We start from the raw sequence: 27,869 nt of genomic DNA on the forward strand, positions 1-27,869 counted from the left end.
GGGCAGCTCCTCCATCCAATCACATCCCTGTCCTCCTCCTATGCCAGGATGCCTCTGAACTTGAGTTATTAAAGGGAGAGGAGCTCCCCTTCAGTCCACAGACCAGGACACCCAGCAACACAAGCACCAGGGTAATAAGGACACATATATCCTGCCTATCATGACAACCAATGGCACCATAGAGAATGGACTGCCCGACAAGAAGACCCCTGTGCTGCCCAGACCCATCCCCAACCTGGAGATCCAGCACACTCAGGTAACACCTGCAGGCTGCATACTATATGAGCATCATTACCCATGATAACTATAGAGGATCCTATGTGATATTATAAATACTACAGGACAGATATACTGGCAGATAACAATCACTGCTCCAGATCTAATCATCTGTCTTATCTATATGTTACATTGTATATACTGTATTTGCTCAGCATGTTCTGTTAAGATGATCTTCATTGTATATGTATTATGTGTATATTAGAATATAAATAAATACATATATACATAAATAAAATCTTAGGAGAATACAGTAATAGAAGAGTGTATTTTCAGTGCTATTTGTGGCAGGTGTATTAACAAAGAATGGATCTTCAGAATTATATTTTATCGGGAGGAAGTACAGCAATATAAAAAAAAACTATATTTGGACTAAATACTACATATATCCATTTCTGTATTGTGATAAGACTTCAGTAACTCCATGAAAGCTGCAGATACCACATTTAACAAAGTGAACTGTACCAATTAACAAGCTCAGCTCTACTGCATTGGCAAAATCAGCTCTGCTACATCTATAGACTGAGACATGTTAGAAAAATGCTTTTCATACTGTGTGATCTGGACTCCTAAGGCTATTTATCTATAATGAACAATATACACACAATCTATAATAAGTAATCTAACATTTTTGATAAGCATATGATTATTCGGAATTTAGTATCCATGCCAGAAGACTTTCATTGGATTGATGTCATTTTGTATATGCTTATGTATCAACTATTGAAAATCCATATTGGTGTGTTCAATCTGGATAACCTGCAATCTGTCAGATACACATCGGTGTTGCTTGGTTGTATATAAGATATGTGTGTCTCTGTATAAGAGGTAATGAATATATAACTACAAATGGGGGTAACAAGCAGTATAGACATGGTACCTCATTTGGCTACATTACAAATGGTTACAATACAGCACATAGAGTAATGTATCAAGGAGTAGAATGGTATAAACTGCTATGTACAGATGGGACAAATTTTAGCTTGAGGGCTTAAACAGATGGGGTGATTTTGTCCCACTTTCAAATGTGATTTTCGAAACGAGACATCATTTCAATGGTTTCGTTTTCACTAGCCGGATTCTCGCGCATTAGTACTATGCGCAAGAAAAGATGGGACTTGCCCTATCTTTCTCACACAGTTTTTTTATGTGCAAGAAAGATAGGGTAGGACCTATCTTACCGCTTTTTTTTTCTCAAATTTGCGCACCATAGAGTTTGAATAGTCAAAAAAAAACCCCAGTTCATGCGTTAATATGCTCCGTAGCAACGAGTGTATGAGCGCATGCGCCCGTCTGTTTAAGCCCTGATTTATGATAGCACAGCACTGAAATTCATCTTTAAGGACTTGAAGAGACAAAAGTGTTTGCGCACGTTAAACTCACACCTGTAAAACGTGACGAGTGGAACGCATTGATTTCAATGGGTTCATTCATTCTCATGAGCGTGTTTCTCGCACACAATTCCTGCGCTCGAGAAAACATAGGACCTGCCCTATCTTTCTGCGTGTTATGCAGCAAGCTACTATAGAAGTCTATGTCAGGTTTAAAAAAAGCAAGGGGAAGGGTGTGATCCTGCGTAAAACGCAGGGAAAAGAAGACAGCTGTCCCTTACTAGGCTTTAAATATCCATTCTATTCCATCGAAAGTAACATGCGTGTGAACTGGTATTGTGATCACAAAGATTACAGTACTATGAGCAGACTCATAGCAGCCTGATTATTGCTATCTTGAAACCTTGTTCATGTGCAAATACGCTCCATTGCTTTGAGTGTACTTTCCATACATTCATCTGGCAAAGCCCTAACCTACTAAAAAGTTATTGTTCTTTTATCTTAAGACAACCAAACTGATTGTAAAGTCATTCCAAGTGTAAATAAACCATGCTGATACCAGACTGTGATATCACCTGCCTGTCCAACCAGAGAAAAGGGCATTGGTAAGCTTACTTTCAGACCAATTCCCATTACCTGTGTGATCAGTCTGGTAGGGAATTACAGAATCTGCAAAGGATTCACGTTCTTCGTGTTTTTCAGCCTGACAGCCTATATTTTGATGCTGTCACATAACCCCGTTGGATATTTTGAATTCCCTGCAGCCTCTTAACTTTTAGGGCTCCTTCACACAAGTATATGCGCAATTGCGTGCGACTCAACGTAACGTATTTGCCCCATGAATGAGTCATGTATAGGTGTATTTTACTGTACTCTTTGCGCCCACAGGGTATATTCGTTTGTACGCGGCAGACAAACACGCCCTGATTTAAATGGCTATTTAGCCTAATGGGTTCCAGATGTGTTCTTTTCTCGCAGAATTGCGCTGTCAGGGCTAGTTGATATGACCGTATTGGCACATAAAATATAGGCACGCAAAACACAGAGAATGGAACCCATTGATGTCATGGATTCGTTCTTATGAGCCTGTTTTCTGCGCATTTCAATCGAGCACAAAAAAATAGGACTTTTTCTATCTTTCTGTGTATTGTGCAACAATGGTCCCAATAGAAGTCTATGGCAGGTGCGCAAATACGCAAGGGGAGGAGTGAAACACTGCGTATAATGGTGGGGAAAAGAACACATCTGGACCTCGTTAGGCTAAATAGCGTGGAAAGGGTTTATCGCACATGTGTGAGAACTGGACCTGCGTGCGCAAAAAGTGCAGAACTATGCTCAGACATGCGTGCAAATCAACCTCATCAACCTTGTTCATAGACCAAATATGTGGCACTGAGGCAAGCGTTTTTGCGTATACACTCCTGTTAAGCTGCCCTTATTCCTGCATCTGCTTGTGTATTGCACATACATTTGTGCATCCAACGTAGACTTCTATGGGGGCCTTTTCTGCACAAATGTGCACAACAGTAGAGCATGCTGTGTTTTTTTCCAATGCACGCAAAAAAAGGATATGGGAGCAAACCCATTGAAATCAATGGGTTCTATTCTCTGCAAATTCTTGCACAAATACGATCGTGTGAAGGAGCCCTTAAAGGGAGTGATTTTGTCTTCCACACATAGTGTGTCCTGGTGCCATCTCTTCCCCAGGAAAGCAATGCACAGGAACCCGGCCGTACACATGATGTAAAAGAAACCGTGATTCATCAGACCAGCCACCTTCTGCCCCTGCTCCATGGTTCAGATCCGATGCTCGGTTGCCTTTTGTTGGCGCCTCCAGTGTTATACAGGGGTCAGCATTGTCACTCAGACTGCTCAACTGCTGCAAAGCCCCATGTGCAGCAAACCGTGATGCCCTGTGTTGTCTGACACCTTCCTATAGGAGGTAGTAACTTTCTGAGCTGTTTGTGCTATAGTAACTCTTCTGTGGGATCAGACCAGATGGGCCAGAGATCCAACAATATGGTTACTTCTTAATTTAAAGGAACTTTTTGGGTGCATTCACATCACATACAAGTTCAATTTCAAAAAGTTTGATTTAGGCTTTCCTCAGACGAGCGTAAGCACAAATATACTCGCCTCAGCATTTGCGCAGTGAACCAGGTTGATTTGCGCATGTATCAGCGCATAATGCTGTGCATTTTTATGCACGCAGGGCATGTACATATGTACGCGTGACACATACCCCTACTATTGATTTAAAAGGCTATTCAGCCTAATGAGGTCCAGATGTTTTCTATTTTTCATAAATTTTTGCAGCATATTGCAGATTTGCTCACACATTAGCGCATCTCCTATACACTTCTGTGGGGATCTTTGATATGCAAATATGCAGAAATTTGCGTTCGTGAGAAATGCGTGTGCAAAAATAGGTAATGAGAACGAACTGATTGAAATCAATGGGCTCTATTCTCTGTATTTTGCGCACGCAAATACACCTGTCTGAAAAAGCCTTTGGCCGCCTGCAGACGGCCGGGTTGGATCCCGCTGTGAGAATTCTAGCAGCGGAACCAGACCTGAGCCCCTGCAAGGACCAGCGCAGCACTCACCTCTCCTGCGGCTCCAGCTCTTTGATGTTCGGGCGCAGAGCGGAGCCGTCAGCCGGGGAGTGGCATTTCTGTGCAGGCCTCTGCGAGCCCCGCACAGAAATAGAGCATGCCGCGATTTATTTTCCGCCCGTGATTTCACGCGGATAAATGGCGGCTGTCTGCCTAGGATTGCATTTCCTAATGCAATCCTATGACAGCGGCCATGGGCGGAAATTCTGCGGAAAATTCCGCAGCGGAATTTCCGGCCGTGTGCAGGGGGCCTTAAGGTCTGCGCAATGTACAGTTATGTGCACGGCCATTATTTGGTAGCATGTAGGAACAATACAGCAGTTGGTTAATTATTTAGAAGCAGGCAGTCTGAATGTGCATTGTATTCTGTATGATACATGATATGTCATTGCCTTGTTATTGCATTCAGTAGTGCTGCTTCTTAAATGTTTGTAGCATATTCCTGTGTACCTGACATATCATATGATTATCGCACATCTTCATATTCAGTATCTAAGAGCCACCACTTCTGTTTACTCATTCAGATATTTCTTAACAATGACTGGCACCAATCAGTGAGTGGAAGAACGTTCCCCGTGTGCAACCCAGCCACTGGCAAGAAGATATGTGATGTGCAGGAGGCTGACAAGGTGAGAGAAAGAACCATGGCTCTCATACATGATCAGTATGGTATCATGTTCACACAATCCTTTCCATTAGGTGCAGTCCTTCAACAATTCATAGATGTATAGACATTGTGATCAATTTAACAATGACTAGCATATGAAGAGGTTGTCCAGTTGTAAATTATTTATGGCCCACGTGCAAGATAGTATATTATCCTTTCCTGGAGGTTATATAAGGGGGGCTAAGGCAGGTTTTCTTAAGCAGGTGTGTTGGTCTCTGGTGAAGATGGCAAAATGCAACCTCTGTTTTTATTCAGGTCCCTTGGTTTAGTATTCTCAGGATTTCTTCCCACCTGCTTCTTCCATAAGACAACACTATTAACATCTGCACAAAGAGGTTTTCATCTGTATAAATTACTACTTCCTCTAGTCGATTTTATAATATCTAGCAGAGGGAGTATTAACTTTTACAGATGACAAGGTAGTTGGTGATCCTCTGTGCAGGTGCTGAAGGTACAGTGACATGGAGTTGTTACTCTGTATACCGCCACATTGACATCTGCATTTGGGCTTCAGTTCAGGTTTCTGAACAGGAAACAGAATCCTTGCCTGAACGGATCGGTGCTGTTTGATTCTGTCATAGCGCAGAACGGACCTCATTGACTCTAATTGGGTCCATCTGGCTTTTGTTATGCCCTATGGCATTTTCCCAGATGATATACACAGCATGGTGCGCTGTTTCATCTGGAACCATGCTGGAGACCCCAAAAGGAGATATGAATGTGATATTATGGAACCTGAGATGAGCCCATGTTGCAGGAAAAACAGAATTTCCAGTCTTGACCATAGTGATAATAACTAAATAATCTAACTTAAGTGTCACAGTATGGTGACCGGGGCACCAAAACAGGTCCAGAGTGGCATGACATCAGCCCAACCCCTGTGACCGCAGCTTCAGAGCATACGCCCTGTCATTCGGTGCCCAGTGCTAAATATAAGCATCCCTCTGCAGGTTTGGGGTTTGGTTGGTGGGAAGGTGGTTTCCCCAGCTAGCCAGTCAACACTTGTTGTAGTATATAGATTCCAGCTCCTCTGTATGGTAAGGTTTAGGTCTGATGCACATCCTTGTGGTGTCATCTCACAGTCAGATAAGGGACTGGTCTTCTTACTTATTTGGTTTTATATCTTCTTCCTAGAACCTATTATGACTATTGTTATTAACATCTGTCAATATGTCTACATATAGGGACACTCTTGCTAGCCCCCAGATTCTGGATGTGGGGCCGCCTTTGTCAAGGCGATCATCCTGCTTTAGGCAGGGTTTTCCGATACTAGTTTGATAGGGTGAGATTTCCCTTTCTCCATTGTTTAGTTTCGGTATTAATAATTTGTTTTCCGAGTTTTCTTATAGTGTGTATATCTGTCCTTTTGGACAACTGTTACATTCAATCCAGACAAGGTTTTTGGCATCTGACTTGGACATAAGTGCGGTTTCAGATGACCATATAAGTAATTGTGCACGCTTTAGTGCACTCTATTTGCGCAGTGAACAAGATTGATTTGCGCACATAGAGCTAGTTTTTGCGCATGCAGGGCAAGTTTACAAGTGCACGCGACACACCGCTTCCGTGATTTAAAAGCTATTTAGCCTAATGAGGTCCAGATGTGTTCGTTTTCCTGTTAAATTGCACAGCATATTGCGTATTTCTGCGCATATTGAGCATCCATTTGTGCTCCTCCCATAGACTTCTACAGGGGGCCTTTTTTTTGCTCACGCATGAAATGTGCGCAAGAGAATCATTCATGAGAACAAACCCATTGACATCACTGGATTGTATCCTCTGTGTATTGCGCGGGCCAATATGGTCGTCTAAAACCACCTTAACATTGAGTTGATTCTTTGCTAAGTAGTCTGAATGCATCTAGTTACTATTGTTTTTCTGATATATTGTTAATTACGAAGGAGAAGTTGGAATAGAGCAAGTTGAGGAGTGGTGCAATAAGCCTCTGCAGACTTTGAGCATGGTCATCCCTTGACTTAAGGGCCTCCTACACAATTAGATAAAAAAAATTGTCTAAACCCACCGTTTTTTGGCAGAATTGGCTATCTGATGTGTATGAGGGCCTTCTGACTCTCCCTCGACAGATGATGTTAGGGGGGAAGAAAGATCAGGCAGATTGATTATCAACGCTTGATACTTTTTTCTTCCTGAAGATTAGCTGCTTTCAGAGCTGTCTGGAAGCAACTTTCTCCAATGTTCCCATGGAAAACATGTGAATGTTTGACTGTGCATGGAGAAGTGGGAAGAATTACAATTGTTTGGCTGACTGTGGTTGAAGGTTTATGGGCACTTTTACTTGCAAAGGAGTTACTAAGGGAAATATAGTTAGGTGAACATTGATCATAATTAGAGATGAGCGAACACCAAAATGTTCGGGTGTTCGTTATTCGTAACGAACTTCCCGTGATGCTCGAGGGTTCGTTTCGAACAACGAACCCCATTGAAGTCAATGGGCGACCGGAACATTTTTGTATTTCGCCGATGCTCGCTAAGGTTTTCATGTGTGAAAATCTGGGCAATTCAGGAAAGTGATGGGAATGACACAGTGACGGATAGGGCAGGCGAGGGGCTACATGGTGGGCTGCATCTCAAGTTCACAGGTCCCACTATTAAGCCACAATAGCGGCAAGAGTGCCCCCCCCCCCCCCCCACTGTCGGCATAAAGATCGTCCTCCTCTGGCACAGCTGTAACAGCTGTAGCAGAGAAGAACGATGTTTGCCCATTGAATTCAATGGAACCGGCAATACAGCCGACTCCACTGAATGCAATGGGCTGCCGGCGATCGCAGGATGAATGGTCGGAAAGGGGTTAAATATATAACCCCTTTCCTGCAATTCATCCAGAAATGTGTTACACTAAAAATATATACCGGCGTATAAGGCGACGGGGCGTATAAGACGACCCCCCAACTGTCACCTTATACGCCGGTAATACAGTGGAGCAAAGAATAAAAAGCATTACTTACGTTTTTAGATGATCTGCGGCGCTCCTGCAGGCTGTCACTCCCTCCTGGTCCACGGCAGACAAGCTTTCTCCACGAAAGACTTTAAATCCCTGCCTCCAGAAGCACATGTGCCTTCAGCCAATCACAGCCAATGACAATGATGTCATTGAATGGCTGTGATTGGCTGTGTTTCTGGAGGCGGGGATTTCAAGCCTTGAAATCCCCGCCTCCAGAAACACAGCCAATCACAGCCATTCAATGACATCATTGTCATTGGCTGTGATTGGCTGAAGGCACGTGTCTTTCTGGAGGCAGGGATTTAAAGTCTTTCGTGGAGAAAGGAATACTCTGCCGTGGATTAGGAGGGAGCGACAGCCTGCAGGAGCGCCGCAGATCATCTAAAAACGTAAGTAATGCTTTTTATTCTTTTCTCCACTGTATTACCGGCGTATAAGGTGACAGTTGGGGGGTCGTCTTATACGCCCGGTCGCCTTATACGCCGGTATATATTTTTAGTGTAACACATTTCTGGATGAATTGCAGGAAAGGGGTTATATATTTAACCCCTTTCCGACCATTCATCCTGCGATCGCCGGCAGCCCATTGCATTCAGTGGAGTCGGCTGTATTGCCGGTTCCATTGAATTCAATGGGCAAACATCGTTCTTCTCTGCTACAGCTGTTACAGCTGTGCCAGAGAAGAAGGATTTGTCTTCTATATGTTCTCAATGGGGTCAGCGCTGCTGCCGCTGGCCCCATTGAGCGCATATAGAATGCATCCATAGCGAGCAGCGGGAGGGGCAGACTTTCATATCAGGCGGACACCTTATCTCCCCAGCCACTCACAGCAGGGGGGTGGTATAGGGCTTAAACGTTGCAGGGGGAAGTTGTAATGCCTTCCCTGTCTTTATATTGGCCAAAAAAAAGCGCTAACGTCTCAGGGAAGAAAGTTTAATTTACCAGAACACCGCATGGTGTTCGTTACGAATAACGAACATCCCGAACACCCTAATATTCGCACGAATAGCAAGCTCGGACGAACGCGTTCGCTCATCTCTAATCATAATATGACGGTGTTCTGTCATCCTCACTTAATGTGCTTGTATGTTTTTTAATAACACAAAGGTACTTTTACCTCTTGGAGAAACAGCCCTGCCCTCCAGGGACAGATCAGCTCTCAGTTTTCAATTGCACATGTCAACTGTATTCAGTTCTCTCCTTTTATCCATGATACAAATCAGCACTTGGATGGAGAATCAGCTTAGAGTAGAATAGAGACGTCTGCTAACATAGAACAGTTTAGCTTTGTTCATGGTTGCTCATTGCCAAAACACTCTTGAAGGACCGAGCTGAAGTACCTCTGAGAGCAAGAGATGCAGTACAGTAGCCAATCCTATAGACTGTCTTTCAGGGATGGACTATAGAGAGGACTCAATGGGCATGTGTGCCAAGACTTCTACCACCTTGGGGGGATGGGGGATGAGAGAGAGAGAGAGAGAGAGAAACTCGGCACCCGGTAGGTCAAATACAAAAATGCTCGGGTCTCCCATTGACTTCAATGGGATTCGTTACTCGAATAGAGCTCTCGAATATTATGAAAAGCTCGACTCAAATAACGAGCACCAGAGCATTTTGGTACTCGCTCATCTCTACATTTAAACATAAATATGTGTTTTCAGAGAATAGTTTGCCTCTCATTGATATTCGCCCATTGGAGCTTAGTCTAATTTCCTTAACATGGTTATCCACAAGTTTAAGCAATTAAAGTATGGTAGAAATAGGAAATGTTCTAAAATAAAACAATATGACTCCCTTGTTAAATCTCCTGTTACTCCATTGTCGATGCTGCTCCTTGTTTATTTTCTTGGAGTGTTGACATTGAAAATATCGTTTGTCAACTAGTTGGGGGCGTGAAGTTCTTTCAACCCCTCCCCAACTCGAAGACCTATTGCATGTATTTTGTGCATTCAGTGGACTGATCAACAAATGAGCCTGTATTGGGGAGGGGTCTAAAGAACTTCACGCCCCCTAAGTATTTAAAAAACAATATTTTGACCCTTGTAAATGCTCCTAACAATTTGTTCAGCAATCGCAAAGTTGAAAACAAGTGAACATTGTCTGTATGCTCTAGCATTATTTTGAGTGACTATTTGGACAATAGTAGAGATGAGCGAGTATACTCGCTAAGGGCAATTGCGCAAACGAGCATTGCCCTTAGCGAGTACCTGCCCGCTCGAGAGAAAAGGTTCGGGTGGCGGCGCGGGGGAGCGGTGAGTTGCGGCAGTCAGCAGGGGGGAGGGGGGGAGAGAGAGATCTCCCCTCCGTTCCTCCCCGCTCTCCCCCGAGCCTTTTCTCTCGAGCAGGCAGGTACTCGCTAAGGGCAATGCTCGCACGAGCAATTGCCCTTAGCGAGTATGCTCGCTCATCACTAGACAATAGTTTTCTGAAAATGTTATAACTTTTCATTATACAAATAATGCTTATAGGAGCAACTTCTACTGCAGCTTTTTGATGTTTTGTGGTATCTTCAACAGGCAGATGTGGACAAGGCAGTGGAAGCGGCAAGAGCAGCGTTCTGTAAGGGATCCCCGTGGAGGAGACTGGATGCAAGTGGCAGAGGGAAACTTCTTCATAAGCTGGCGGACCTTTTAGAGAGAGACAGAGTTATTCTAGCTGTAAGACCGTTCATTACATACCAATGTTACTTGAGCTTTTATTATGGCATGTTACAAGGAATTATATAGAAGTGGGATGTAGCTATAACCTAGGAATACAATGGGGAAAATAGTGAAGTCATGAAATTCTGTTATTTGGTTGATAAGACATAAGTCTTATTCCAGCAATCTTGTTTATAGCCACAACTATTATTTTACAGACTTTAGAAACAATGGATACTGGAAAACCATTCCTTCATGCCTTCCTCATAGACCTTGAGGGCTGTATCCGGACCCTACGCTACTTTGCTGGGTGGTCTGACAAAATACAGGGGAGGACAATCCCGGTGGGTAAGTTCTTGTTTTGGTTTATGACGTCATGTATTGCTTCTGTCTTCTCTATCCTGGGACTTTTGGTACTTGCATTGTTACAATGTACGGTACAGTATATACAACAAGATTTATACATTACTGTGCATTAGATTTGCATACTGTAATATTATTACAATCCCTGTTGCCACTAGTCCTGTCACCTATTAGAATTGTGTATACTAGAACTGATGCACAGTACTTACTCATTTTATTCTTTCTTTTTTTGCGGGGGTGTCTAGGAGCTAGAATTTTAACAATATCATCCAGTCCTGATAGTCACAGAGGTGCGGAGTAAACAGGAGATACTTATTTTAATAGCTTGGGTGACAATAACCCTTTTTCTGAAACAAGAAGACAATGAGCAGTGATCCTCTTGTGTAAATCCTGTTGGGCGCTTTAACATCAGACCGCCGTCCCATGTAAAAGGGGCTTGACAGCTCAGTGACAGATCAGATTATGTGCTGCCCATAGAAACCTATGGAGGCTGGAGGGAGGAGAAGCTGAATGAGAGAGAAGGAGAGACGCACAGACATGTCGTTGCAGCCATTACTAAGTGTTTTACTATCTCAGAGTTACTGGATTCACATCTACACTGCTCAGTACTTCTCTATAATGTTGTCTATGCTGCTGTTGTTGCTTCTTTGTGTATGTGACAGATAGGGTAGCAGGATCTCTTCTACTTTCTGCGTATCAGAGACATCAAAGCAGCTAGTTTACATACAGTATCTCAAGGAAAACTGACAATCAGACTGTATTCACACGGCCGAGAGCGAGTTGCTGTGCACCAAAATAGGACATGTAACAATTCTTCAAACTCGGACCATCAGTCCATGTGAAAATTTGCTCCTGTGAATGAACCCATTCAAATAAATGTTTTTTTTATCATGTGACTTCTGCCCGTCTCAGATGAGGACAGAACACGCATGTAATTTCGCCCGTGTGAATACACCCTAAGGCCTCGGTCAGACGACCGTTTTTTGCCGTGATTTGCGGATCGCATGACGGATGCGCATCCGCAAATCGCGTGACCGGGGCCGAAAAATCGCCGAAAAATCTGCAGCAGGCAGCGTTTTCGGCAAAACGGGCCAGACACGAGGAATCGCAGATCGCGCCTATCTGCGATCTACGATTCCTTGTGTTTTATATATGCGCTCAATGGGGCCGGCGGCAGCAGTGCGGACCCCATTAAAAACATATACTACAAAGATCATTCTCCTCTGCCACCGCTGTAACAGCGGTGACAGAGAAGAACGATGTTCGCCCATTGAATTCAATGGAGCCGGTAATACAGCCGGCTCCATTGAAAGCAATGGGCTGCCGGCGAGCGCGGGATGAATTTTCAGGAAGGGCTTAAAAATATAAGCCCTTCCCTGAAAATCATCCTAAAATGTGTAAAAATAAAAAAAATATATATACATTGTTCCTGCAGCCGGAGTTCAGCGGCGGCCGGCCGGCAGTTCTCCTGAACTGCTCTGTGTAGTATTCAGCAGCCGGGGATTTAAAATCCCTGCCTGCTGAATGGGCTGCCTCTGATTGGTCACAGCCCTCACCAATCAGAGGCAGCTCTCACTCACCCATTCATGAATTCATGAATGGGTGAGTGAGTGCTGCCTCTGATTGGCTCAGCGCAGGGACCAATCAGGGGCAGCTCTCAGCTGTCATTCAATAGCCTAGGGCTGTGTCACACGAACACATTTGTGTACACAATATGCAGTGAATAGAACCCATTGATTTCAATGGGTTACTTCACGTAAGTGTATATTGCATGTGCATTTTGTTTGTGCAAATAAACAAGCAGCATGCTCTATTTTCTGCGCATTTGTGTACGAGAATAGCACATAATGAACTAATTAACTTATTTGCCCATTTAAAGAAAAGTGTTTTCCTGTGCACGCAAAAAGTACAGTAAATCACACACATGTGTGTGCAAATACGCAATGCCAGTTCCACATGTGCATACACAATACAGCTTATTCTGATAAGTCAACCGAAATGCCAGGTATACTTCAATAACTTTACTTTAGTTGACAGTCAAGAACTAGCAATATCATTACATAGTTTACAGCCATTTTTCTTAGCATATTATATTGTAGCATTTTGTTTTAATGTCTTGCCAAGAGATTATCCTCACTGAAAAAAAAACAATTGTCACAGTTGTTACATGGTAACATACTCAGAACAAAGGTCCTATTTTCTACTATTCCCATGATGGTAAAATCACTCCCTCTAGCAGTAAGAAACTGAAGTACAAGCCATGTGAAAAGTCGGCTTCTTCTTCATACACGGTGGCAGCTTTCATCTCCTGCCAACTATTCACAAACTTTTATCACAATTGTTTACCTTTATAGTGAAGTGAAGATTTCTTTGTATCATATTATATCATGTTCTTTTAGATGAAAGTTATCTCTGCTTTACCGTGCATGAGCCTATCGGAGTTTGTGGAGCCATCACACCTGTGAGTATCCATTGCATATGTGAATATCTCCTGGTATCAATCATAGTGAAATATCAGTCCTATTTATCTTTTAATCTATTAATGTATATGATCCTTACAGTGGAACTTTCCCCTGATGATGCTCATCTGGAAGATGGGCCCAGCCCTGTGTTGTGGGAATACTTTGGTGATAAAGCCAGCTGAGCAGACTCCACTCACATCACTCTATATGGGATCATTAATTAAAGAGGTAGGCCTATATGTCTGTACGTGTCAATGTAAATGCTTCACAAGGCTATATATTGGATATCTGTAGCAGCATAATGGCAGATTATCTAATACATATCATAGAAAGTTGACCCTTTTGTGAAAATAAAGGGGTATTCAATGGGCCAGACATTGTTAGATGTGGTCAGGGGAGGAAGTGTAAAAGCCAGCTTCACTCCCATTGAAACCAATGGCACAGCTGCCTCCTATTACATTTCTGCCTCTCATTGTGGTCAGGAATGTACATCTAACCCTGACCGCAATGAGGAGCCAGACGTGTAATAGGAGGCAGCACTCCTATTGGTTTCAATGGGAGTGTAACAGGTTATTCCACTTCCTTCCTTCATAAGACCACTTATGAAGACATCTGGCCTGCTGTACATTGGGCCAAACGATCAGATGATCATCGGAAATCCCAAGCGGTAAGCCCCTAACAATCAAGTATTGATGACCTATCCTTAGGATAAGTTATCAGTAGTTTTAGTTCCGGAATACCCTTTTAAAGATCTAAGATGTGATTTCCATTAAACAATGGGGTATCTCTGGCACCATTTGGGACTGACATATGCCAGATCCAGCAGTTCCAGTTCTACCACTGTTTGGGACCTACAATGGAGCTGAAAAATGGAATGACATACTGGCAGTGTGAACAAGTCTTTAGCCAGCTTTCTGTGATATCCTTTGGTAATACAGTTAATATGAATTATTACTTCTTTAGACTATCTAATAGAGGCAAATGGAATTTACACTTTTTTTAAATCATTTTGCAGGCTGGGTTCCCTCCTGGTGTAGTCAATATAGTGCCAGGTTATGGGCCCACAGCTGGGTCTGCCATATCTCACCACCCTGACATTGACAAAGTTGCATTCACTGGCTCTACAGAAGTAAGTAGTGGAAATTAAAAACCTAAAGCTGAACTAATGTGTACCATGAATCCACTAATGAAAAATACCTGTTAGATTTTCGTTACCTCATAATTCCATAGCTTTACCATGAGTTTGGGAGTTCTTGTACATCATAATATTCCTGAGATTGGCAGACCAAGAGAAACAGGGTTCAGCATGGACTTTACTTTACCTGGTCCTTTATGTGTTCCAGGCCAAATGCAGGATTTATAATTTGGGAATAAAAGAAAACAAGAAATTAGTAGTTGATTAGGTGATATACTGTGTTCTTGCCCACTGTTACTAATTATTATGCTAAGAAAGTTCGACATAAATCTATGACAAACAATATGATTCATTTATTGTATACATACACAGTACAGCTAAATTCACTATTTACTTTTTGACTTCATTGTTTACCTATTGAGCGACCGTCAAAACCACAGATGGGATATCACACTGTAAAAAGTTGAGAAAATGTGCTCTGTGCAGTGTCCTCTGTAACTTACATAATGCAGCTGCACTGTACAATAAAATCAACTAAATATGTTATTGCCTCTAGTGGTCAAAAGTGGTAGTGCAGCTACATTATTAGTTTTAGTCCTTTGAATAATGCTTGGTAGATTTTCATTGTCTTATAACTGCAATTCTAAATAATAGTTCCTTTAGTGGAAATAATAAGTTCATGTAGAATATAGGTATTTTCTAAAGCAGACACGTCAGGAGAACATACAGGTTTTCATTAGCTTTCTGTTTTTCTCGCAGCCCTTCATATATGAATGTCTTTGTATAAAGCTACAGCGCCATCTAGGGCTTTCATCACAGTAGTGAATGTTAGAAGTAGTGCTGAAGAATAAATTATGACCTTATTTGTGGACTTTTGCATTCAGGTTGGAAAATTGATTAAAGAAGCAGCCTCTGCAAGCAATCTGAAACGCGTCACTCTGGAACTCGGGGGGAAAAACCCCTGCATTGTCTTTGCTGATGCTAATTGTAAGTTCTAATGTATTGTGAATCTCTTTTATTTGTTCCATTTTTAAGGAGGTTGTCCTAAGATTTAAACTAATCTCCCAGCTAGAAGATAGCGGATAAATGTCTGATTTGTTGGGGTCCGACCACTGTGACACTCACTAATTACAAGAACCAGGTCCCATGTTTCCCCGTATGAATGGTGCAGCGGTCAAGTATGTAGTCACATCCCCACTGGTATGGTCCAACCCCTTTAACTTTACATCCCTTTGTTAGCAACATAAACATTTTGAAACTGCTCAATGTTTACTTCCAGAGAATTTGTTCAGACTATCCTACTAAAAGCAATTGAACACCTGAGCAAGAACTAAAGGTAGTAATTATTCACATATGTAAATGCTTTGTGGGGCCTCATTTGGGCCTATTGACATGGGATACTCTCCATGGCATACTTTCTACTAACGTCGGATACACTTCAGCTGGTATTTCCCTTAATTCATCCTGCAAACATCTGACAAGTTCTCTCAAAAAGGATAGACACTATTAATATTTCCTGACCCGGCGTTCCAGTTCATCCCAAAGATGTTCAGTAGGGTTCAGGTTGGGACTTTGTGCAGGCCAGTCCAATCATGGAAAATATATCTCCTCAAACCTACTTCAAAAACAGCGTTGCAGGGTAAAATGTTATATGTGATTCTGCTTGTGGCTTTTCTTAGGTTCTTCACTATATTGTAAATGTAAATTGTTTTCAAACGTTAAGTTATTAAACTATAGAATAGATAGGTATTTAATGGTTTGCTTACAAAGTCAGCCGCTAAAAACCTATCTGCGGCTCCAAGAGTTCTGCAGGCTTGGTCTAGAATATCAAGGTATATCTCCATGTTCATGATTCTTGCTACTGAAACAAATGGACCATGCCCTGTAAAACATCCCCAGACCATAACGCAACATCCGCTGCACTTACCTGTTGGCACAACACACTAAGGCAAAAGGCATTCCCAAGACATCCTCATACTCAGGTACATCCATCTGATTTGAAAATGGAGTAGCGTGATTCACCACTCCATAGATCCATAGAACATTCTTCCATTGCTCAACTGTCCAATGATGACGCTCCTTGCACCATTGTAGACAGGCCAGTGCATTTTCTTTTAGAGAACTTACCAGACATTTGCAGGCTGTCCTTAGTGCCACAGGGGGCCCCACTATATGATAACATATGTAAATAAATACTACTTTTGATTCTTGCTCAGGTGTCCAATTACTTTTGGCCGGATGGTGTATTTGATAAGGAATGTTTTTCACTCATAATTAGCTTAACAGAACACATGTATGCTCCATGTTCGAAATTAAAGGAGTTATCCAGACCCTTAAAAACTACAAAAAGAATGCTCAGAATGGTCTAAGATAATAAGTAAGTCATACTCACCTTACCGATCCCTGCCATTCTCGTTCTAATGCTCCTTGGGTTCCGTGCTGATCTCTACTTCCTGATCCTCTCAACAAGGACATGTAACCATTGCTCCCAATTGCTGGCTCTCACTGCAGCCAGTAATAGGCTGCAGTGGTCACATGTTCATGTTTAGAGAGCCCAGGAAATAGACACTGCCAGAAGCCCCAAGAAGTCTGGCAACTGGAGTGGTTGGTAAGGTAAGTTTAACCTATTTTACGCCATTCTGAGCCCTCTGAAATGTATTTGGCCTTACAACCCCTTAAATGATATAACAGAATTCTAAGATTACTTACTTTTCCCCGCTGCTAGTCCCCCTCCCTCCAGCTGCATGGTCCTAAGAGTTGAAATTAAGTTTCTATGTAGACAATTAACAAGGAAAAAATAGTGGTGGTTCTATAGGTTGACTGAAACAGCAAAATCCACTAATAAGGGTTGTCCATACACCCGTACCCATGACTGTACACCCTGTCTGCTTTCTGTAATTTACAGTGGGCAATATACCTGTATTTAAAATGGCACATCTCAGAATTGTCTAATTGCTATACAATAATGTAACTCTCACTATGTTAAAAATCCTATATTTTTTGGCAGTGGAACAGGCTGTAGAATGTGCTCATCAAGGCGTCTTCTTTAACCAAGGCCAGTGCTGCACAGCAGCTTCCCGGGTCTTCGTAGAGGAATCCGTGTATCCAGAATTTGTCAGGCGGAGTGTGGAATATGCAAAAAGACGGCTTCTTGGGGATCCTCTTGACCCTAAAACTCAACAGGGTCCTCAGGTACAGACATAAAGAGCAATGATGTATTGGATTAGTATTTTGTATTAGTATTTTGCTTGACCATTTTACTATTAGCTTTCTGCTATGTAGTTATAAAATAATATATTAAGAAAAGAGTATAAAACTACGCTCAGATACCTTAGATTGGTGCTGATACTGTACAAAATGTAGATGGATGGAATTTGTGTAATGAACACATCTGTCTCTATGATCCTCAGATTGATGAAGAACAGTTCAACAAGGTGTTGGAATTTATACAGAGTGGAAAGGAGCAAGGTGCAAAATTAGAGTGTGGTGGCTCTGCCGTTGGAGAACGAGGATTTTTTATTAAGCCCACTGTATTTTCTGAAGTAACTGATGACATGAGGATAGCAAAAGAAGAGGTAATTTAGTATAATGTTTATCTGACAAGGTTATAGTTGGTAGTCAACCAATTGATGGCTTCTTTTATATGCATGCACATTTTGTTTCAATAGAAAAGTGGGAGGTTGCCAGATGCCTCTATCCCAGCTTATAAAGTATCTACTTAGGTGTTTTCTGCATTCTCAAGGCCCCCTAGGCTGATGTGAATGATTGCCTATTAACCCTTTCCAATCCACTGTCTGACCTCTGAAGACGTTATGATTTAAGGCTTTACAGCTTTGATGTTGGAAGACATCCGTCGTGGTTCTCTTACTGTATATTGCCAGCCTCTCTGCTGTTGGAGCCTATCCAATGTGTCACCGCATGCAGTACTGGCTTTAGCCAGCATATAGCGCCATTGTATAACAACAGAAAAAGAGTAAGCCCCCTAGGAAAACCAGGATACAAATTGGATTGAAAAGGGTTAAGACGTACCTGTGGCATGTCTTAATAGAATGTTGGTAAAAAATACAGTATAATGCAATACTATGGTCTTGCATTATACTGTGTGAGCAATCAAATGATCTGGGGACAGAAAACAATATTAAAATAAGTAAAATAAAAAAAATTTTATTTAAAAAATAAAAATATTAAAAGGTTAAAGCCGCCTTTTCCCAGTTTTAGCATGAAAAAGGTAAAACTGGTAATAATGTATCCATAAAGGTGCAGTTTATTAAAGCATCACATTATTAATCTCACACAGTGAACACCAGCAGAAAAAACACAATGCCAGAATTCAGCTTTTTTTTGGTCATCTTGTCTCTGAGAAAAAAATTAAATAAAAAATGATCAAGCAAATTTTTTAATTTCATTTTTTTAAGTAGTAAAACTTTAAAAAGCCATAAAGATTTAGGATCACTGTAATTATAATGACCCCCAGAATAAAGGTGACATCTTTTTTATTGTGCTATGAAATCTGTAAAAACAAACCCCCCAAAAATGGTGCAAATGCATTTTTTCCATCTCGCCCCACTTAGAAATCTTTAAAAGTTTTCCATTACATTATATGGTACGTTAAATGGTACCATTGAAGAATAAAAGCAATCCTGTCAAAAAACAAGCCATCATGTCACTGGAAAAATTAAAAACATATAATTTTTTGATAGTGGGAAGGATAAATAAAAATGAAAAAAAAAAAAAAAGGGGCTGCAGTAGGAAGGGGTTAAAGAGGATCTGTCACTGAATTTAACGTTTCAAACTGCATATATTGTTAAAGGGATACTCCCTTCTCGGATGCTTACAGTTTGGCATAGTCACAGGATATGCTACAAATGTCGGATAGATGCAGGTCCCACCTCTGGGACTCGCACCTGTTGCCAGAATGGGGGTGCCCTGACCTTGTCTTTGCTGACTGCTGCTGCCAGGGGTAGCCAGGAGTACCAAAACAGCTGGTACTACTCTGTTTCTGTAACTTCCATAGAAAAGAATGGGAATTTTTGGAAACAGTGTAGCTTGTTGAGCTACTCTAATATAGTTTCTGGACAGAGGTGTAACTTGAAGTTACTAGCCCTAATGTAAGATCTATAATGGGCCCCCAACTAAACTGCTTCATTTATAGCAATGATCTCTTCATATGTGGAAGAGAGACCTTATGGACCTCTTAAGATTCAGACTTTGGGTGCGACCACACCCTCTGCAAGCGCTATTGTTACGCCTCAGACCCAGTAGCAAAAGAATAGCTGCAGATTGCAAAAGCCTCAATGACTTATATACTTTATTGACTTATTTTTAAGCTGCACTTAGATAGAAAAATTATCGTTTAGAAAATCGTTCAAACAAGCAAAATTGAATGATAACGTTCAGTTTAAATGCAGCCAACGACGAACGTGAATCACGCGCTTCTCATTCGTTACTCAGTTTCAGCCGGCATAACAATCGGCGCCGGCTCTTTTACTTATCATGTAGTTTAAACACTGATCATTTAGTGTTTTATAAAGGAATTTGAATTACTAAACGATTAGTGCACAGAACTGAACAATTCTAAATGCGGTCTAAACACGCTGCCTGAGCGCGGACGAGCTGGTCATGACGTCACCAGATCGTTCGCTCTGGCAAACGAGAATTGTGGGATTTAGATTTAAACCAAGCGACTAGCCATCCGTGTAAACAGGCTGTTGTTTATATTTGAATGACTGCCTGTTTGCAGTCAATGCAGGCAGGCGGACAGATGAGATCTCTGGTAGCTCCACCTCCATTCATGAAACGAGTATCGCTCCTGTGTGAAAACATCGTAAATTCCAGTGGTATTAGGTAGTGTAATTCTTGGAACGGTAGGACTTAAATCCATGTAATAGTTTACGTTGGTGCTTTCTGCAGATTTTTGGACCTGTTCAGTCCATTCTAAAATTCAAGAGCATAGAGGAAGTGATAAAGAGAGCAAACAACACAGAATATGGACTGACTGCTGCTGTGTTCACCGAAAACTTGGACAAAGCACTCAGCATCGCCTCTGCCCTACAATCCGGAACAGTGTGGTGTGTATTTGGGATATTTTTTCTATATATTTACTGGTGTATGCATTTTTCTCTTTTTAGTATTTTTATTCAATATTCTATAATTTATTGACTCAGTATTAGTCATCTTTCTAATAGGTCTAAAATCATTTTACAGTCTGCTTTTACAATAGTGAATTCCAGTCTCACACTTAGCCACAAGCCATACTTTTGTGGTCTAGGAAATATTGACCCACATTTACTAAATAGTTTAATTGATTTTTGGGGGGCAGAAAATGTGCTAGAATAATGTTGTAAATGTGACATGTGGTCCATTTTTGCAAAATTTAGCAGCTCTTCAGATCTGAAGAGTGAAAAAAATTGGGCATGGTTTCTGAGAAGACATTGTCTAAGTCAAAAACATCAACTAAATGAAGATGGAGCAAATTTCTGGTGCAAACCTATACCTGCTCATAAAAAGTGCCAGTCTTCGTAAATGAAGGCCCTCAGCTATTCTTCAGCAGGGTCTTCACACTGAGTAGCAGCTGTGCCTGTCTCACTGTAGGATGTGGAAGGAAACCAGGCAGCCCCTGTGGAACATTCTACCTTACTATGTAAGCTGCAATGCAAAGGAGTCCTTGAATAAAAATAGTTTCCTGGAGAGCCTTTTGTTAGTCAGAACATAAAGTTTATTAAGGTTCGTTTTGTTCATTCCATTTTACATCTACAGCAGGTCTCCACAATGGGGACTCAACATCTAATATTTTCACCCAAAATTCTTGATCCAAGTATGTGTTAGGTAAAGTCTCCTGACGCAAGCACCAAGTCACGACTGACTTCTCGGGTGACATTTTATTGTCAGACTGTTTTTGCATAGTGGTTTTACGTTACCTTCCCAGTCATCTTTTACCCTCTCATTTTACTGTACTTGGAAAGATGAGGCAACCTTGAGCCAGATACCTGAACCAAGCAGGGATTGAACCTGCAACCTTCAGGTCGTGAGCAAGAACTTAGGACTACATTTCTGCTGTCTTTACACTCTGCACTACACAAGGCTCTTGGTATTCTAATGGTAAAAAAATGTATGGACAGGGAATGGGTTAAAAAAATAATAATAAACCATACTAACCTGTCAGAGATTCCTGGTGAGCCAGTGATTGGCTGAGTGGTCACATGCACATTTAATGGCATGTGACAAGTGCAGCTTTATCTGGTCTTCCAGAGTCAGGCTAGCAGGGACCAGAATCCTATACTAGACCAGGGAGACCTCTGACCAGTGAGCGTGGCTTTTTAAAAAAAATCTTAACCTATTTCCTGCCTATACAATTTTTTTTGCTGTCAGAAAAACCCTTAAATTCCTTTCCATATGCCAGTCAGGGTATATTGATGTCATAGAAGGATGTCTGCAGCTAGGGCACCTGGTCTATTACGCATAGTGGAAAGCCGGTAAAAAAGATTGTCTCTCACTCTGATGATTGCCTGGTTGGCTAATTTCTATAAAGGGACTGTTTTAATGAGACAATTCTCTGCATACAGATGCAGCAGAATTCAACTTGAGATTTAATGCGTTAAGAAATTTATCACACAAAAGTTAAGATAGTTTCACACCAGCGTTGGGGATTCCGACTTCCTGCTCCGTTCGTGGGAGCAGGAAGGGGGAATCCCTATGACCGAACGGTCCAGTCTCTGGTCAGAACCGAACAGCACAAGACAGACCCCACGACTATAATACGGTCCGTCCGCTTTTCATCCAACTGCCTGTCATTTGGGTGGAAGAACAAGTGCAGCATGAAGCAATTTTTCTTTCCGGTATTTTGAGCCCTATCGGACGCAGATGTGAAAAAGACCTTTAACTTTGCTACATCAGTATGGTTGACATTTTTTTCTGTAAAACCTTGATTGTGGGTACATCCTCACACAAAGTGAGGCAGAATTGTGTTACATTAACCACTATACACATTAAAACGGCCATGAGTGGCCAGGTGAAAGGATCATTCCACATATAAGCCTCTGAACGTACCTTTTAACTTGCTTTGCAGGGTTAATTGTTACAACGCGCTCCATGCACAAACCCCATTTGGAGGCTTCAAGATGTCAGGAAATGGCAGAGAACTGTAAGTTCAATTATTCAAGCAATGGGAGGATACTGGTTTTATATAGTGCACATGGGAGCTACAAAAGGGCATCTTTAACATAAATTACAGTATAATTGGGTTTTCCAAATATAATGTAATGAATCATATTCTGAATAATGTATATTGGAAAGAGGTCAGTCAGCTTATTTCATGATAATGATCTTTCTTCTTTTCATTTTGGTCAGAACATTTTAACTCATATATAAGATGCCGCTGTCATTTTCCATTTTCAAGCTGAATGAGCCATTAACCCTTCCCAACCCACTGTCTGACCTCTGAAGACATTATGATTTAAGGCTGTACAGCTCCGATGTTGAAAGACATCCGTTGGGGTTCTCTTACTGTATATTGCCAGCCTCTCTGCTGTGAGAGCCTATCCACCGTGTCACCTCATGCAGTACTGGCTTTAGCCAGCAGATAGCGCTGTTGTATAACAGGCAGAAAAAGAATAAGCCCCCTGGGAAAACCAGGATACAAATTGGATTGGAAAAGGTTAAATGAAAAGCAAAAGCAAATTAGTGGTGACTATGTCATATTGCTAAAACAGTTCTACGTAGTTAAAGGGAGGATAAGTCATAACAGACGGTGGGGGCAAAAATTATATAATCAGTAAGAGTGAAAAATATAAAGAGGTACTCTGCTACCTTATACCCAGAAAAATGGGTTCACTTTTGTTCAGTTTTATGCTATCCAACCTGGTGTATTAGATTGCCAAGAACCTTGTCTTTCTCTAAGTGTATTATTTGGCATACACAGTCAAAAATGGTGACAATGGTGTATCTATAGAGGATACTGAGGTTGCAGTAGCATCTTGACCTGAGGGGGTCTATAAGTAGTCTGCAGTACCATACATGGTCCGTGATGGTTGAGGTGACCCTGGTACAGATATTGCATAACTGATATGTACAGTTGTGTATTGGCAAACATGATTGCATTGAGAATGAGCATATTATGGACACTGGAGATGTTGTTGCTCATTAATTAGCTTGTTAATAATATGGCGATGTGGATTTCAATAGTTTGGCTGTGCAATACTCTTACGACCAACAATTTTTCTTGCAGCGGTGAATACGCTCTGGCAGAGTACACAGAAGTTAAAACTGTGACAATCAAATTATCACCGAAGACACTGTGAAGAGAACAGAGCAAGAATGACGTGGAGTTGGTACATTATTCTGCGCCAGCAGGACACAAAGATATAAAGAACTCATTTAATAAGAGGAATATTTTATCATGAAACATTCCAGAAATGTCGTCTTCACCTATCTGACTCCTGGCTATGGAATTATTTTAATCCTTGTGACTCAGCAGATGGTATGACGGTGTCTTATACACCCGCTTCACCTATATTGCATTTTTTTAAATAATGTGTCTTCACAGCACATAACATCTGAGTGCCTCATCATGACATGGACACGGCTTTGGAAAATATGGAGTATAGTTTGCATAATTTCATCCCAAAACTTACCTGTTGCTTGCTTACTGAACTCTGATATGCCTTCCTCATGATACCATATGCATTTTGATGGTTTTTGATAAAGATAATTTAGAAAGCAGGGCGGATGCGATATATGTGGGAAATAGACTATGCCTAGAAGGTTTCCATAATTCCCATATACTTCACTGGAGTGTGCCCACTTGGCCATAAGATTGTTTTCGGGATCAGTAGTGATCCCAACCTCCAGCACACCCCCATCAACCACACTGTTTTGTGACAGATAAAACATAAACGTGATTTTTGAGACTATCACTTAAAAAGGTTTTTTGGCATTTACTTGTGAATATAGAAAAAAACCTAGAGAACCGCTATGTTTCTTAATTAAGGACTTAAAGGCTTATTGGGGTCAGTAGGTAAAATTACAAGTTTTCACCCATCCACTGGGTGAAGATGGAGCTGCCGCAGCACATGCGCACTACCTCTCCATTCATTTCAATGGATAGACAGAGGTAGCCGAACACAGCGCTCATCTATTTCCATCAGTCTCATCGAAATCAATGGAACAGCACCACTCCATACATTTCAATGGAGTTGAGGAAAATAGTTGAGCATAACGCTTAGCATTATATCTGTGCCAGTGAGAGGAATGGAGCTGCGACTGCGCATGTGTGACTAGCGGCTCATTAACCACTACAGAAAAGTGAGAAGGAATCCTCCACTGTGAAATAGTGGGGGCACTGGTCCCACCGATCCTCGGGATCATTGGAGGTTCCAGCAGTTGGGCCCCCACGACCTATCAGTTTTCACCTATCCAGTGGATGGGTGAAAGCTTGTAATTTTACCCACTGACCAGAATACCCCTTTGAATATAACAAGTTGGGGAATGGCATCCAGGAACTTCTCTCAAATACATGAGATACAAGTTACATAAAGTCGTGTGTCTAATTTCCTTAATTAACCTAACTCTCACTTAAGGCAAAACGGTAGTAGTGGAAGGACCAGGAGTGTGTAAACCATAGGTGCACAGCGGTGGCATCTGCTTTTGTACAGACTGTGTATAATTCTTGATTCCCTTTATTCTATTTTTTTTGTTTATTGAGTATTTACAACTTATGTAGCTGTGACAAAAATCTCGTTGATGGTTTTAAACAAAAGTAAGAATATCCATTAAATAATGGCCACTTTTTTAGATACTCCTCTAGGAGTGGGTTGGACTTCTTTTTGCTTTCACAATCGCAGCATTTCATTAAACGAGTACTAGGTGTTGAAATTGTTCAGCAGGAACTTTGGCCTGTGCGGATGGAAGCTTTTTGTGATCGCGGAGGTACTGACATGCTCTGATCAGCTGACAGGAAGGGTTCATCAGTTCATACTGCTTCAGGAATCTTCAGCGCTTTCATTGAAATGAATGGAGCACAGTGCGCCTGCGCAACCTGTGGTTCCCACACTGTCTTCATTAGGGTACTGACTGGGCCCTCATTCTCATGATCAGTGGTGGTCCCAGTAGTTGGACCACCATCAATGATCTAGGTATCCCTATCCCATGGATAGGGGATAACTTGCTGGAACCAGAATACACCTTTAAATCCATGGAAAACTTGCTGAATTTATTTTATGCTGAATTTAAGGTCACTTGTCTAATTTCCATAAAGGAAAGGCCCACAATTGGAAAAGAGCAGGTGTCTCTAATAAAAAGTGATCTGAATATGAAAACCAAATTCTGTACAGTTAGTCTGTATTCACATGAGCATGCACACATTTGTGCATCGGGCATTACGTATTTGCGCGCGCAACTCCGTTTTTTGCTGTACTATTCGTGTGCGCTAATGCACACACTAAAAAGCATGCGCCAATGCTCTCAGCCATTGAAAAGGCCAATTAGTTTAATGAGTTCAAGAAATGTTCTTTCCCTGCATGAATGTACAGGAAAATAGAGCATGCTGTTTTTTTTGTACGTGCATGTGAACAAACCCATTGAAATCAACTGGCTCTATGTTCTTGTGAATCCAGCCTTACCGGGGGTGATTGTTTACTGAGTAATGTGAACTTTAGGGCTCCCCTGCTCCTCACATAACCTTGTAATGTTTCTATATGAAATATACAATCTATATCTAATATGGAAAATATCATAGTCCACCCTGACCTCACTGTTGATTTCATGTGTTGATCAATTCTTCGTCACTCAAAACTTGTTTTCTGCTTTTTTTTCTACTCTGAGGTTTACATTTTTGGAAATATAGATAGTACAACCTATTCCAAAACGGAATTTCAAAAGCAGGTTCAAACAATTTGCATTTGTTCTGCCCACGTTTATTGGAACACACCTTTGCGTTTCTTCTATCCTGTCATTCCAACAGTCCTGCCATGCAAATGAAATGTCATTGTTACCTCCAGCTATGAGATGAAATTCAGCCCTGATACACCTTTCCCCAATGTGGAGATAACAAATTGGTAGATGTGGTGGACATAAGATTTATCATTTCAGATGTACTGTAAGCTTCACCCATTCATTTTTTAGTCAAACCTCTAAACCACTGCTGATCGTACCCTCCAAATTATACTGACAATATTTATAGCAGTGTCCATAGTAGGGCTCCCCTAGTAATGTCTATAATGCCTTTATCCCAGTAGCGCCAATAGTGCTAGCCGGCCTTATTCACACTGGCTACAAAGTCGTGTGATTTTGTAGCGCTACATGTGAAGTCCATGGTTTCCAATGGGTTCTTTCAGGCTACAAAACATCTCTCATGTGAATGAGCCCATTGGAAACTATGATCTTGACATACATCCGTTTTTGTAGCGCTACCAAATCTTGCAACTTTGTAGCCCGTGTGAATAAGGCCTATTAATGCTAAAGCACAGCACGCTTACCTTTTCCACTTTTTCAAACTGCTGTCAATGCAAGCAGCCAGAAAGCTGCATATGATCAGTCCGTTTTTAGCAGCCGATGCATGAAAGGCTGCTTTAATACTTGCGTCAGGGCTCAGTTAAAGGTTTCTGTCTTTTTGGAGGAGAAGTACTGAAAAAAAACGGGAAAAAAACTTTGTTTTTTCCCCGTTCATTTTAATAGGGCTTCCAAAAAACGAAAAGCAAATGGAAAGGCTTCCATTTGCTTCCATTCCGTCAGGTTTCCAGTTTGTTTTTTTACAGAATGTGGTATTTTCTCGTCCAAAAAAATGCAAACCTAACAGAATGGAAGCAGATTGAAGCCTTTCCGTTTGCATTCCCTTTTTTAAAACCTCATTAAAATCAATAGGGGAAAAAACAGATCTATTTTATTTCAGTTTTTCTCTTCCAAAAACGGAGCAGAGAGAAAGAAACCCTGAACTGAGCCCTAATGCCCTTCCTGCTCTGGTGCTATAGGAGATCAGCACAGGAGAAGGATGTTGTGCAGCTGTAGAGCCCACCATTGCTAGGAGGGTACAGTGCCCAGTTCAGGGATGCCAGGCATCTCCACTATTAGCAACATCACTTCGACAAGGTCTGGTTACATCAGTGTTGCAATAGCATTTTCCTTTGGAATATTGGGAATGCATCCAAAAGAGAAATATATATGTAATGGTTAGATTTTCATTCCTGATTTCCTTACAACCAGACAGTATGCACCACACCGCCAGCAGACATGTATATATTCTACCAGCAATATTGTTAAATATCCAGAAATGTTGCTGTTAATATGTAAATTCTGGGTACAGAATATTTTATATTGTGATAAGATAGACTGTATTCCACTTTTTTTTTTCTATGAACCAGTGAAATATAAAGATTATATATTTATGGAATAGAATGCAATTAATCAACTATGTTTTTGTATTTTCAT

The 27,869-nt window shown here is 41.4% G+C and overlaps 1 protein-coding gene across 1 annotated transcript; it reads left to right on the plus strand.

The window, feature by feature from the left end:
* The first annotated feature begins 87 nt into the window (after positions 1 to 87).
* On the plus strand, positions 88 to 27,869 carry ALDH1A3 (aldehyde dehydrogenase 1 family member A3). Its single transcript, XM_066592868.1, has 13 exons — positions 88 to 256; positions 4,747 to 4,851; positions 10,368 to 10,508; positions 10,709 to 10,838; positions 13,253 to 13,314; positions 13,415 to 13,543; positions 14,331 to 14,444; positions 15,335 to 15,437; positions 17,458 to 17,642; positions 17,861 to 18,025; positions 20,361 to 20,518; positions 22,516 to 22,590; positions 23,674 to 27,869. Exons 1-13 carry the CDS (start codon positions 161 to 163, stop codon positions 23,744 to 23,746), a joined length of 1,536 nt encoding a protein of 511 aa, XP_066448965.1. The 5' UTR covers positions 88 to 160; the 3' UTR covers positions 23,747 to 27,869.

Source organism: Eleutherodactylus coqui, chromosome 2 (assembly GCF_035609145.1).
Source record: "Eleutherodactylus coqui strain aEleCoq1 chromosome 2, aEleCoq1.hap1, whole genome shotgun sequence".
Lineage (NCBI taxonomy): Eukaryota > Metazoa > Chordata > Amphibia > Anura > Eleutherodactylidae > Eleutherodactylus > Eleutherodactylus coqui.

What these genes read in the sequence shown, in the direction of transcription:
- ALDH1A3 (XM_066592868.1), top strand. Translation starts at nt 161, where the DNA reads ATGACAACCAATGGCACCATAGAGAATGGACTGCCCGACAAGAAGACC. An exon ending in TGGAGATCCAGCACACTCAG is followed by an intron (nt 257 to 4,746) that starts GTAACACCTGCA and finishes TTACTCATTCAG; the next exon opens with ATATTTCTTAACAATGACTG. An exon ending in CATTCACTGGCTCTACAGAA is followed by an intron (nt 14,445 to 15,334) that starts GTAAGTAGTGGA and finishes TTTTGCATTCAG; the next exon opens with GTTGGAAAATTGATTAAAGA.